At 49.5% G+C, this 14,196-nt stretch overlaps 1 protein-coding gene across 2 annotated transcripts; it reads right to left on the bottom strand.

The window, feature by feature from the left end:
* Nucleotides 1–4,210: 4,210 nt before the first annotated feature.
* herpud1 (homocysteine-inducible, endoplasmic reticulum stress-inducible, ubiquitin-like domain member 1) lies at nucleotides 4,211–14,074 on the bottom strand. Of its 2 annotated transcripts, none has more exons than XM_042340497.1 (8): nucleotides 13,862–14,074; nucleotides 11,534–11,611; nucleotides 10,636–10,713; nucleotides 7,817–7,956; nucleotides 7,603–7,725; nucleotides 7,042–7,386; nucleotides 5,284–5,386; nucleotides 4,211–4,881 (listed from the first exon to the last, which is right to left on the bottom strand). In XM_042340497.1, the coding sequence occupies exons 1-8, from the start codon at nucleotides 14,012–14,014 to the stop codon at nucleotides 4,603–4,605; spliced, it is 1,299 nt and encodes a 432-aa protein (XP_042196431.1). In that variant the 5' UTR covers nucleotides 14,015–14,074; the 3' UTR covers nucleotides 4,211–4,602. The 2 variants fall into 2 exon arrangements, with proteins under 2 accessions (XP_042196431.1, XP_042196430.1); XM_042340496.1 differs by having other exon boundaries at nucleotides 7,817–7,959.
* Nucleotides 14,075–14,196: the final 122 nt, after the last annotated feature.

A 14,196-nucleotide genomic window follows, 5' to 3' on the forward strand; every position in this document is an offset into this window, starting at 1 on the left:
AGCAAACTGGAACTTAAGGCTCCTCGAGGGCAAAGTGATCATAATATGATGGAATTTAGCATTAAGTTAGAGAGAGAAGTAGTTAAGTCCGAAGCAAAGGTCTTAAATTTAAGTAGAGCCAACTTTGCTGGTATGAGAGAGGATTTAGCTAAAATAAACTGGGAAATTAGACTTAAGGATTTGACAGTAGACCAGCAATGGCAGACGTTTAAGGAGATAGTGCAAAATTCCCAGCGAGCACGTATTCCTTTGAGGAATAAGAATGCCACAGGAAAGGTGGCCCAACCGTGGCTAACTAGAGCAGTTAGGGAAAGTATAAAGTTAAAGGAAGAAGCCTATAAAACAGCTAAGATGAGTAGTAAACCCGAGGATTGGGAGAACTTTAGGGATCAACAAAGGAGAACCAAAAAAGTGATTAAGAGGGAGAAAATGGAATATGAGGGCAAACTAGCGAGGAACATAAAGACAGACTGCAAGTTTTTACAAATATATAAAGAGGAAGAGGCTGTCAAAGGTAAATGTGGGTCCGTTAGAGGCAGAGACGGGGGGAATTATAGTAGGGGACAAAGACATGGCAGAGTCATTAAACAAGTACTTTGCTACTGTCTTCACCTTAGAAGACACTGAAAACCTACCAAGAATAGAGGGGAACCAAGAAGACAATGTTAGCGAGCAACTTGGGGAATTAATATTAGTAAAGAAATGGTTTTAGGTAAATTGTCAGGTCTTAAAACTGATAAATCTCCTGGACCTGATGGCCTACATCCTAGGGTTTTAAAAGAGGTGGCTACTGAGATAGTGGATGGCTTGTCTTTGATCTTCCAAAATTCTCTGGATTCTGGAACGGTTCCCATTGATTGGAAGATTGCAAACGTAACACCACTATTTAAGAAGGGTGGGAGAGAAAAGATGGGGAACTATAGACCAGTTAGTCTGACATCAGTGATAGGGAAAATTCTTGAGTCCCTTAATTAAGGACGTTGTGGGATTCCTGGAAGACCATAACAATATTAGGCAACATCAACATGGCTTTACAAAAGGGAAGGGAATGCTAAACTAATTTTTTAGAGTTTTTTGAAGATGTATCTGCAGGTTAGATAGGGGGGAACCAGTAGATGTAGTATACTTAGATTTTAAGGCATTTGACAAAGTGCCACACAAAAGCCTATTGCACAAGGTTAAGGCCCACGGGATTAATGGGAACATATTAGCATGGATTGAAGAGTGGCTAACTGGTAGAAAACAGAGAGTAGGGATAAACGGGTCATTCTCGAATTGGCAGGATGTGACTAGTGGAGTGCCACAAGGATCAGTGCTTGGGCCTCAGCTATTTACAATTTACATCAATGATCTAGACAAGGATATTGAATGTAACATGTCTAAATTGACACTAAACTAGGTGGGAGAGTAAGCTCTGAGGATGATGTAAAAAGATTGCAACAGGATATAGATAGGCTCGGGGAATGGGCGAGTAGGTGGCAGATGGAATTTAATGTGGGGAAGTGTGAAGTATTCACCTAGGTAGAAAAAATAGAAAAACAGATTATTTTCTAGAGGGGGAGAGATTAGATAGTGTTAGTGTTCAGAGGGATTTGGGTGTCCTTGTACACCAGTCTCAAAACGTTAGTTTGCAGGTGCAGCAGCAACTAAGAAGGCAAACGGCATGTTAGCGTTCATTGCAAAAGGTTTAGAGTACAAGAGTAGGGAAGTCTTGCTGCAACTGTAAAACAACAACAACAAGATTCCATTTATTGAGCGCCTTTCACGTCGGGAGGACGTCCCAAGGCGCTGTACAGTTGGGTCAGGACCCGAGCCGGGGGGAAATGGTCAGGGTGAGGGGAGGGAAGGGAGGGAGCGAGGAGGCGGTGGAGAGTTGAGAGGGGAGCTGAAGGCACAGTCAAAGAGAAGAAGAGAAGTATAGGGCCTTGGTGAGACCGCACCTAGAGTATTGTGTGCAGTTTTGATCTCCTTATTTAAAAAAGGACATACTTGCCTTAGAGGGGATGCAGCGTAGATTCACCAGGTTAGTTCCTGGGATGAGGGGACTGACCTATGAGGATAGGCTGAATAAACCAGGGTTTAGGGGAGATCTTATTGAAACATATAAGATTCTTAAAGGGCTGATAAAGTACTGAGAGTCTGTTTCCCCTGGTAGGAGAATCTATAACCAGGGGTCACAGTCTTAAAATTAAGGATCAGCCTTTTAGAACAGAGTTGAGGAAACATTTCTTCACTCAGAATTCACGGATTTATGGAATTCACTACCCCAGAAAGCTGTAGATGCTCAGCCCTTGAACATTTTCAAGGCTGAGACTGATAGATTTTTTAAAAATAGAGGGATTAGGGGATATGGGGAGAGGGCAGATAATTAGAGTTAGGTCAGATCAGCCATGATCTTATCGAATGGTGGGGCAGCTCGAGGGGCCGAATGGCCGACTCCTGCTCCTAGATCTTATGTTCTTAGTAATTCAATGGAATCAGCCATTTGAAGTTTTGCTTGTGTTATATCACATATCAACAGCAGGTGGTGCAGAAGTATCACCAATAACATACCCAATCATGCATCCAGTCACACACTCTCACTCTCATTCCCTCCCTCCCTCACTCACCCACTATACATAACCGCCCACCCATTACTAACCAAAGATCCCCTCAATATGTCTTCTGTAGCAGACTAATGACTGTATTGTCTTGTTGACAAAAATATTTCCCCTAATCTTGAGCTAATCATTTTAGCAACATGGTAGGGATTTCCCACAGGTCAAACACTGGAGGCTGAGTTACCCCAGGAGGCACAGAGCAGCTGGTGTGAGGACTACGTGCAACAGGGGAGACCTTGAACAAAAGAGTGAGAGGTCACCTCTATCGGCTCTCAGTGTGCAATGGCTTCATCGATCCAGGGCTACCATTGGTGTTGATGTTAAACATTCAGACATGACCTAACTACTGCTCTGTCTGCAAACCTACAGACCATTAAGAGTCTGGCAATCCCTTTAACCTTTGCCTTTTTGACACCTTCCTCCATTTTGTGCTTAATTGTCATTTTACATTAAAAAGATTCTTAGAAATTGTCCGAGGAACCACAAAATGAAAGCCTCCATTCATTGCCACGAGGCCACATGGAAACTTCCACTTGGCCTTAGGACGAACGCCCCTTAGTAAAGGTCACTTTGTCAACTTGCTCTTGCACATCAATCACTCAAGTACCTGTTGGTCAGAATTGCTGGCAAGTTACAACCAACTTGGAATTTAGTGGTGTCTTGAGCTGTATGTGTATGTATGTGTGGGTGGGGGGGAAAGAGGTCCCATATAAAATAGGTACAAACCATAATTGAAATAAAATTTAAATGGGTGGGCAGGGAGACTCCAGGGATGAAGATCCACAGAGCTTGGCTAACGGGAGGAATCGACTGGGTCAGAAGGGCTGCAGCAGGTAAAGTGGGGCCAGGCCGAGGAGAGATCTGAACGTTCAGAGCCACAGATCGCAGTGGAACCTCTCAAAGGGCTGTGCAGTTGTCCACACTCAAGCTTTAGTGATTGTCTATCTGCAGACTAACCCAGGAAACATTTACACATGCAAGGACTTACTAGCAGCCTTGAGATGATTAATGATTGATTTAAGGAACGGATGTCACCCAGGACACAGGCAGAAACTCCCCTCTCTTTTCCAATAGTTTTGCAGGATCTTTAATGTCCATCTGGTCGTGTGTCCATCCAGGTTTTATTGCCAGATGGCGCTGCAAGTAAATTTACACTAAATACCCATTAAAACATAGCTGGGGAGAAATAGCACCTGGGTCTAAATTGACTATTTATGTAGCACAATTCATCCTTTAGACTTGGTATCGATTCTCAGGCTGGATCTCCCAGAAGCCGCTTGTTATTAGTGAGCACAAGGCAAGTCTCAGTTTGCATCAAATCATTTATTTACGACTCCGCTAACGGAGATCATTTCTTGCCTGAATCTCTGTACTAGAGCAGAAAGCATTCTCCAGCTTTAAAGAGAGTCCAGCCAGATCATTAAGACTCCAACCGCTGTCAGCTACGGCAAGGGCAATGAAAATCAGTCATATTAGAGAGTGAGGGACAGAAGACAGGAAGAGAGAGACAGGGAGGGAGAGAGATGAGAGAGACGAGAGGGAGGGAGGGAGGGACGAGAGGGGGAGGGACAGGGGGGACAAGAGAGAGAGAAAGGAGAGACAGTGGGAGAGAGAAAGAACAGTGGGAAATAAATACAGCAAGAAGAAACGAGAGAAGTGAAAGAGAATAGTATGAGCGAAACAGAGAAAGAGAGACACAGTGAGTGTGCGCATGAGCGAGTGACGCGATTAGAGAAACGAACACAAAACAGGTTGCCACCATTTTGAAGATGGCTTGAGAAGGTCAGCGTCGATTGCACATTTCGGAACCTGTCTTGGACTGGATCAGTCTGACATTATTTACACTGTTGTTCGACGTGTCCCAGGGATCAGACCTGGACCAGGTGGAGTGGAACTGGAGTCACTGACCAGGTGTGTCCCAGCCCATCCTGCCCGGTGGGGGCCGAGCCCCTAGACCACCATTGCACCTTGGGAGAGTCCCGGGCCCGAGTCAAGAGTCAGTTCAGTTCACTGCGGCCCCCTGTCCCTCTGGGATCAGAGAGGCGAAGAAGGTCTTCAAAAAAACCCAGGCGGTGTTCACAATGGTACTCCTCTCTGTCCCGGGGGTGGGGGCAGGGTTGCTGTCCGGGGAGATGGGGCCCATGTCTGTGGAGGCAGGGTCGGTAGCTGGGGAGACGGGGTCAATGTCTGGAGAGGCAGGGGGTTCACCTGGCTCTGGACGGTCACTCTCACCGCTCTCAGAACGATTCACCAAGTCTTGATCTTCCTCGGGTCTGGGCTCCTGAAATACACAGACACACAGGAGAGAGAAATTAACCACAGCCTTCTTGATACTATCCTTCTGGGTGGGGGTGGGGGGAGTAAGCAGAGTCTCCTTGGGGCTGTGTTGTCTCCAAGTTGACTTGCCCGGAGCCAAACTAAGGAGAACCTCACATTCACACACTCATATACACACACACACACTCCACTCGCACAGCCCCGTATTGGAGCATCAGCCTGGACTGCAAGCTCAAAGGCCTGACGTGGGGGATCGAACCCACAAACTTCTGATTCGGAGGTGAGAGTTCTATCAGCTCAGTCAGGCTGTGAGCATCAGAAAAGTTGCTGGACTTGGGGAGTAAGTCGGCTGCCTTGTCCTGAGTTCACCTAGTCGGGGATAGTTTCTGTGTACCGTTCTGCTCACCTGGTCCTGCGGGGCAGCCTGGTTGGCCTGATTTAGGTTGCCTGGGGCTGGAGGGTCGTTGTTGGGGACTCGCCGTCTGAACAGAAACCAGCCCGTGTGATGTCTGCAGTCAAGACAAAGGAGAACCTTCTGGTTATCGGGGCCAGCAACACAGAACAGGCACGACAATAGACTCTTTTACATCAAACAACACAAAGCGCTTCATAGGGACCACAGGGAGGATCATACCAATAATAATAATGATAATAATCCTTGCATTTGATATAGCACCTACATGCGGAAATCCATCCCTATGCTTTAAGAGTATCCAAACCAAGCTGAGAATTCCATCCATCCCACGTACACATGGAAATTAGAGATAGATAATTGGAATGGAATTGCCACTCTCTCCCTGGAGGGACGCATCCTGCTTACCTAATTCCAGAAAGTATTAGGCGCAGGTTGGCAAAGAGCTAAGGTTTGGGGACTCCCAGTGTGCGTTGGGGGCACTGCTGGAGACTAACCAGCTAAATCCGCCTAGCTTGCCACTGATATTGCTGTCCGGCAAGCTTTCCCGCTGGTTGTCCAGCTCGGAACACCCAACCCACCAGGCCTTTGGCTTGCAGGGTTAACAGGCGCTGAGTGGGAGGATTCCCTGCCCCCTTTTGTGTTTGTGTACAGGGCGGAATCTCTCAGAGAGATCTCTGAGCAAACAAACAGGAAATACCTCACTGATGAGTCAGTCAGTAACAGCATCAGCACGGAGCATAATGGGTCAGCATCTCTCAGACAGGGAAATGCTGGACACACACTAACTGGCCTCATTACCCCAGCGGGGGAAATCAAGGACCGGGGGTGGGGGAGAAATTGACAAGAATTTATACAGTTGTTAAGTGGGAGGTAACACACGGGGGGGGGGGGGGGAGATTCCACTTGGCTATCGAGTTAACAAGGCTTCCTTCAGCATTTCAGGGAATTTGGGAAAAGTTTGCTCAAACTCAAGTTTATTTGCAGTGAGCTTTTCCGTACTGGTTTCGCAGATGGAAACTCGGCTCAAAGATTTGAAAAGACTGCAGTGAACAGGATAAGTGCGAGCATGTGTGTGCATGCATGCATGTTTGTGCCTGTGTGAGTGCGTCTGTACCTGTGTGTGTGTGCGCGCTCATGTTTATTAATAATAAGCCTTGCATTTGATACAGCGCCTTATCACGTCGTCGATGACGTCTCAAAAAGCATCACAGAATATACTGTAGAGTGGATTGCCTGGGTATATTGTGGGCGAAACATGCATGTGTGTGCTCGTGTATGTGTAGACTCGTGTATGTGTGCACGTTTGTATGCTTACGTGTATGTGTGTACGTGTATGTGCAGCTGGCCAGCCTCTGGGGAGACCTGGACTTTCCGCCCAGGTTCCCGTGTATCACACGATGCTGCCAGCTGTGCGGTGTTGTTGTTGACAGGCCTGTGCTCCTCCAGGAGGTTCCCTTGGGAGCCTACATCCCTGCACCTGGTGTGTGGTTGATGTGTCGTTGTGTACGTCAGTCCACTCGACTGGTTCTGGTCTCCTCGTGCCCCCCATTCCACCATCATCGGCCGGGCTTTCAGCCACTTCACCCTGAAACCCTCCTTCCCCATCTTCAGCTCGCGCCTGGAAACCTCCCCATTCGACCGTTCCCTACGGTCACCTCCCTCCCGGCTCGGAGTCAGGCTCCCCCACCGTCAAGCGCTCCGGGACTCTACCCAGCGCAAAAGGGCCGCACAGCAGAGGAGGACACTCACAGGTAGACCAGAATCATGGCGCTCATCACCAGCACCACACGGCTCAGCGAGGAGTAGAAGTAGATGATGCTGAAGAAGAAGGAGGCGCGGGCAGCCAGATACATCCAGTCTAGCCAGTCGCGGTTCAGCTCTTCCTCGTCATCCATCACCGGCCCCCCCTGAGCGTTCATGCGCAGGTTCTGGTTGGCTGGGGGCTCGTTGGCGGCAGGCAGGGGGACGTGGTGGTCCACCGGCAGGTTGACCAGGGGGGGCTGGTCGGGGAGCCCCGCAGGTGGCCCTGGGGTCACCACCGGCTGCTGCAGCTGCTGGGAGTTGGCTGCGGCTTGAGCGGCCACGGCAGCCTGGCTGTAACACACAACGATTGGCACTGTCATTATACAGTGAACCTCACACAAGTCATACCAACAACAACATGCGTTTATATAGCTCTCCTTGGGCAAGGTAATGTCCCAGAGAGTGCGTATACATATATATACACAGAGGGGTAGGGGGCATTAGCGAGCAGCAAATGACCGTTCACATTAACGCAAGGGAAACAAGACACATTAAATCAGTACTTACTATTGCATGTAATATTGCCTCACGTACATCTGCTGGAACCAGAGGATCTGTTGCGAGCTGTACAGGTTATAGGCAGCCAGGCCGGACATGCCCTCTGGCATTGGCACCCTCTCACCCACAGGCCTGTCAATGCAAAGACAACGATTAGACTGAATCCCCAGCCAGTCAAACAAAGCAGCAATAAGACTGGCAAAGGTTCTTCCTTTCTACTCACACTGCACCGTACGGCCAGGGGTAGGCGGTCTGGCCTCTATGCCGGAGGCCCTCCGCGGGCACTGTCACGGGCACCGTCACGGGCACAGTCACGGGCACAGTCAGGTTCTCCTGCCCGGAGGCTGTGGGCACAGACGCTTCCTGCTTTTGAGAGAAAAGAAACGGGGAAGAAAGTCAATCCCAGGACGATCAATCAAATCGGATCTGCTCATCCAAACGCTACCAGAACAGGCTTCACACAAATAAATTTACACCTCACTGTACAGTGGCGTCCTGTACCTTAGTGGTTAGAGCACTTGCCTCGCAAGTGAGAGGACCCAGGTTTGACTCGCAGGCCGGGCAAAACCTTGGGCAAGTTTCCTTAATCCACATGCCTCTGCTTACCTAGCAGTAAGTAGGTTGCTAGATTGGCGGATCGCTTTATGGAAGGTAAGAATCCCTCAAAAAGAAATTGGTCGGTAATTCCATGACTGTTTGTGGGACACTGCTGTGCGCAATTGGCTGCTGTGTTTCGTCCTCAAAATATGCAGTCAATTTACTTTAAAGTATATAGTTTGAAGCGCTTTGAGACTCTTAATGACGCGATAAGGCTCTACATCAAATGGATTATCATTATTGTCATTGACTCTTAAATTGTGCATTGGCCTGGAGTAGCTCACAGTTTAGTAACATGTGAAGGTTTTTGGCAGCTCTTATTCAACCAATGAAGTGTGTTGTCCAAAGGCCCTTCCTCAACCAAACCTCTATGGTGACCTGAAGCCAGATCACACTGGAGGTTGCATAGGCAGAACCCGACTGAGTAGATTAACAGCGAGTGTAACAATACCAATCACTGCACTGTGATCCAGCGCCTTTCACACTGGCAGGACGACTCAAAGCACTTCATAGTATTTACTGTCATGTGTATTTTGTAATAAAACGTGGCAGTCAATTCTGGGGCACAGGGCGGGTGATAGTGGGGGAGAGCGGGTGATAATAGCGGAGATATAGAAGGAATAATAATAATAATAATGTGGTCGCAATGCACACTGCAGCTGCCTCCTGCATTTTATGCAAATGTGCAGGGCTGGGGGGAGCATTACACCCAAAACGGGTCTCGGTCTGAGCTCTGTCGAACATATGTTGCCAGCCAACATTGGTGATGTGTCGACTGCTCAAAGGAGGAAGCTTTGCAGCTTCCCCTGACTGCACCTGTTCACGGGACATTCATTGACCCTTCAGCTCGGTTCATTTGGTTTGGAGACATTTCTCAATTCTTGTGTCAATTTAATAATAATAATAATCACACTATTCAAAAATAGCCCGACAAAATATCTGGTGTATAAAATATCAACCTCCTGCAAAACACAGCAATGTTAGGAAGCTCAAATATATTAGGTAACATATGATGTGGCAGTGTATTGGTCTGATTATATAAATGCTACTTGTGAGGGCGTTGGCTTGCAGGGTTAACAGGAGCTGAGTGGGAGGACTCCTTTCTCCCAGTGACTGGTCTGCCTTTCCGGGTCCTGCCGACGAGTCAGACTGGTTGTGCTGTCATCTCAGTCCTCTCCTCTGAGGCTCTGTCCTGCACATACTCCCTCTTGGTGACATCATCCGCAGACATGGGGTCAACTTCCACATGTACACGGATGACACCCAACTCTATCTCTCTACCTCCACCCTTGACCCAGGACCACTGGGGTCCTGACAGAATATCTGTCACATCAAGCCCTGGATGAGAACCAACTTTCTACAGTTGAGCATCAGCAAGACCGAGGCTCTCCTGATTGGCTCACGCCAGGGCTTCCGCACCTTAGGCACTCGCAGCGTCTGGATCCACGGTTTCACAGTCTCAACTCACCAACCAGTCAGGAACCTAGGCATCCTGTTCGACCCTCAACCGTCCTTTCTCTCCCACATCTGTGCCATGACCAGCTCTGGCTTCCCCCCACCTCCGCAACATTGCCCGACTCGGGCACGACTCTGCCACTGCCCCACCCCCTCAGGCCATCAAAACTCTCATATATGTCTTCATTACAACCAGGCTCAACTATGCCAACTCCCTGCTCATTGGCCTTCCCAACTCTTCCCTCCACAAGTTGCAGATCATCCAGAACTCTGCAGCTTGTGTCCTCTCCCACACCAGGCTCCATGACCCCACCCTCGCCCGGCTCCACATCCCTCAGAGGATCCAGTTCAAAATTCTCATCCTCACCTTCAAGGTCCTCTGTGGCCTTGCCCCCCCCACCTCTCTGACCTGCTAACTTCTTATCAACCTGTCCGCTCCCTTCGCTCAGCAGGCTCCAGCCTGCTCCATGTCCACCTCCGGCCTGCCACACCATCGGCGGTCGGGCCTTCAGCCTCTCTGCCCCCAGCCTCTGGAATTCCATCTCACATTCCCTTTGCGTCGTTCCCTCCCTGGCCTCCTTCAAACTCCCTTGGCTCCTGTTCAGCGCCTTGGTACGTCCTCCGGATGTGAAAAGCGCTTTACAAATGTAATTTTGTATTGGATTGTATCAGCAGTGGTCTGGAATACTGTGGAACCGCCTGGCTCAGGAACCGGACTACCGAGACTGCCAACTATGCCAACTCTTCCCTCCACAAGTTGCAGATCATCCTGGCTCAATTCCGACATTCCTTTTTCCAAACATGTCACCTTGGAGCCAGTTCAGCTCCAAGTAGACCCAGCTTACCTCCCCCACTCAGGAGGATAACCATCCCCACAGGACCGCACGCAAATGCCACATCCTTGTAAGGGTCCCAGTGCCCTTCCCACCTTGTACAGCGGGGTCCACAGACTGTGTGAACCCACGCGCTTCCTCTTTAACAAGATCTTACCATTGTTCTTTCTGGCTGTGGAGATTTCAGGCTTGTTCTCAGGTTACAGACCATGTGAAGGATGTGGTACTGTTCCTCCTGGAAAGCAGAGAACAGTGTTAGCGATTTACATCTACAAGTCTGCAACGATCATATACTATTCCTTCCATTTGATACAGCGCCTTATCATGCCATCAAGACATCTCAAAGCACTTCACAGAATAGACTGTAAAGTGATTTGACTGTTTATTCTGTGGCCGAAACGCGGAAGTCAATGGCGCACAGCAGTGTCCCACAAACAATCGTAGATTGAGGTGACCAAATTATTTTTTTTAAGGAATTATTACCCCCCAATCCACCAATCGACTAACAACCGGGTTTCTACTGACTGCTAGGTAAACAGAGGCATGTGGAGTAATTAAACTTGCCCAACGTTTCGCCCTGCCCGGGAATCGAACCCAGAGGGAGCGGACACTGAGCTACAGGATTCCACAATATACTGTCAAGTGCAGTGACTGTATTTGGTAGGCAAATGGCGTCAGTCAATTTGTTGACAGTAACGTTGCACGAACAGCCGTGGAGCAAGTGACCAATTGTATCTGGGTAGGGGATTGTTGATCAAGGCACCGGCAGAGAGAAACTCCCCTTTTTAACTTTGAATAATACCACGAGATCTTTACTGTCCACTCAAATAGGACTACGGTTTAACATCTCATCCAAAGGACAGCACCCCTGACAATGCAGCGCTTTCTCCCCTTCCCCCTGCACTGTAAACTTCTATGGCTCTGAATCTTTGACCTACACAGTGCACCAAGTAATAGCTGACAATGCATTACCATCTGGTAATAAGCAGCTTGACAGGAGAGCGGCTCCTGTTAACTCTCCACCCCCCCCCCCCCCACCCCCCGCCTCCACTCACCTTCTGTAATACTTCGCTCAGTAGAAGGTCGTCGAGCAACAACTTCCCAAAGTAGATCAGCCTTTGCTCCTGCTCGGTCTGGAATCGGCAAACACAACACGTGATTGATTACACCACTGCAGATACCTGCACATATTCTGTGAAGAGCTTTGAGATGTTTTAACAACGTGATAAGGCGCTTAATCAAACGCAAGGCTTATTATTATTAAGGCCCGACATTTTCACCTGCTCTTAGCCGGTCAAGACGATGTTGTCTTTAGAAAAAGATTGAAGGCTACGCAGAATTGTGCAAAATTCAGTCGCCAGTTTTATATAAGAAATTTGTTTTGGATAATTATTTTTTTAAATTGGAAAATTAAAGGGTTCAGATCCTTACTGTTCAGATTAAAGTATCACACGGGAAAATGTAAATGTCTTTAAGACATGGATTCACAGAATTTTCTAATAAAAAAAACATTATTACATCAAACAAATAAAAAAAACACTGGCATCTGAATTTTGCACAATTCTGTGCAGCGTTACATCTTTTTCTGAAGACAACATGGTCTGACAGGCGAAAAGCAGGTGAATATGTCGGGCCTTAATAATAATACTAATCCTTTTACCACGTTAATTAAAACATCTCAAAGCGCTTAACCGAATACAACAACAAGATTACATTTGTATATTTTGTAATGTGGATTGACTGTGTATTTGTGGATGAAACGCGATAGCCAATTGCACACAACAATGTCCCACTAGCAGTCGTGGGTTGAGTGACCCAAGTTTTTTTTTAAAAAAGGGGGATTATTATCCCTTCCAATCGACTCACAACCAGGTTCCTACTTCCTGCTGAGTAAACAGAGGCGTGTGGAGTAAGGAAACTTGCCTAAGGTTTTGCCACATCGGGGGAAATCGAACCGGGGTCCTCTCGCTTGCGAGGCGAAGGCGCTAACCACTGCGCTACAAAACACCACTACTCCTTGGCTCTATTTGTGTTCAGCTGCTGAGAAAGTTCAGGTGAATTTCCAGGGCTCGGGTCAGTGTGACGGTCAGCCACCGGCAAAGGCACACGGGGAGGTGCAGTGCGCTCAGGGACAAACTGAATCCTGAACGTTAATTAAAATCTGCTTCCTTACTTTTGACACAGGTCTTTTGTTTGTGGTGGGAAAACAAAGGACACAAAAGCCTGCGTCCATCTAACGCGGCCCAAACATTTGAACCCGAAACCCCAAGCGGGTCTTAAGAGAATTAGGACACAGATTAGGGTGGGGGGGGTGGGGGGTTGGGGGGAGAAAGAGGCTTTTTTTTGGTATAGACACACACTTCCTCAAACATACAACCCAACAGGAAACAAAATGTCACCCAAAGGAAAGTTGAGACTTTTTTCTATCCCCAAAAAATAAGCATTGCAATCAGCTGTTCTCAGATCAGCTGAGCACAGCCCTCCAACACCACCCCCCACCCCCCCAACACCCCCCACCAACACACCACCACCCCAACACCCCCCCCAACACCCTCCACCCCCCCAACCCCCCCACCAACACACCACCACCACCCCCCCCAACACCCCCCCCCAACACCCCCCACCAACACACCACCACCCCAACACCCCCCCCAACACACACCACCACCCCAACACCCCCCCCACACACACCACCACCCCAACACCCCCCCAACACCCCCACCAACACACCAACACACCCCCAACACACACCACCACCCCAACACCCCCCACCAACACACCACCACCAACACACCACCACCACCCCAACACACACCACCACCCCAACACCCCCCCCAACACCCACCACCCCAACACACACCACCACCCCAACACCCCCAAACACACACCACCCCAACACCCCCCATACACACACCACCCCACCCCCCAACACCCCCCCCAACACCCCCCCCACCAACACACCACCCACCCCAACACCACCCCCCAACACACACCACCACCCCAACACACCCCCACCCCAACACCCCCCAACACACACCACCACCCCAACACACCCCCCAACACACACCACCACCCCAACACACACCACCACCCCAACACCCCCCCCCAACACCCCCCCCCACACCACCCCACAACACCACCCCCAACACACACCACCACCCCAACACCCCCCCCAACACACACCACCACCACCACCCCAACACCCCCACCCACACAACACACCACCACCACCCCAACACCCCCCCCAACACACACCACACCCCAACACCCCCCCCAACACACCCCCCACCAACACACCACCACCCCAACACCCACCACCCCCCCCCAACACACCACCACCACCCCAACACCCCCCCCACACCCCCCCCCCCCCCTGTACTCACGGGATGGTTCGGGTGTTCCCGGTACAGCTGTGTTTTGAGCCTCCGGACTGTCCAACTGAGCCGCGCCCACACCGTGTGGTCCCCACACCTCTGACTGGGGGTTTTGATGGTCAAAGTCACTTCGCCGTCCCCGGGGGGACCGTGTGTCTGCATAGCCTCGGGGTCTGGGGGGGTCTGTGTCTCTGTGTCTCTCTCTGTGTGTCTGTGTCTCTCTGTGTGTGTCTGTGTCTCTGTCTGTCTCTCTCTGTCTCTCTCTGTGTCTGTGTCACTGTCTCTCTCTGTGTCTGTCTGTCCGTGTGTGTCTCTGTCTGTCTCTGTGTCTGTCTGTCTGTGTG

This window comes from Callorhinchus milii, unplaced genomic scaffold (assembly GCF_018977255.1).
Source record: "Callorhinchus milii isolate IMCB2004 unplaced genomic scaffold, IMCB_Cmil_1.0 Scaffold14, whole genome shotgun sequence".
In the NCBI taxonomy this organism is placed as follows: domain Eukaryota; kingdom Metazoa; phylum Chordata; class Chondrichthyes; order Chimaeriformes; family Callorhinchidae; genus Callorhinchus; species Callorhinchus milii.

Bases quoted from the DNA above. Each gene is read 5' to 3' on its own strand.
- herpud1 (XM_042340496.1), bottom strand. From the start codon at position 14,014: ATGCAGACACACGGTCCCCCCGGGGACGGCGAAGTGACTTTGACCATC. The intron at 11,612-13,861 runs GTGAGTACAGGG...TGCCGATTCCAG, and splicing joins GGGAACACCCGAACCATCCC to ACCGAGCAGGAGCAAAGGCT. The intron at 10,714-11,533 runs GTGAGTGGAGGC...TCTGCTTTCCAG, and splicing joins TGAGCGAAGTATTACAGAAG to GAGGAACAGTACCACATCCT.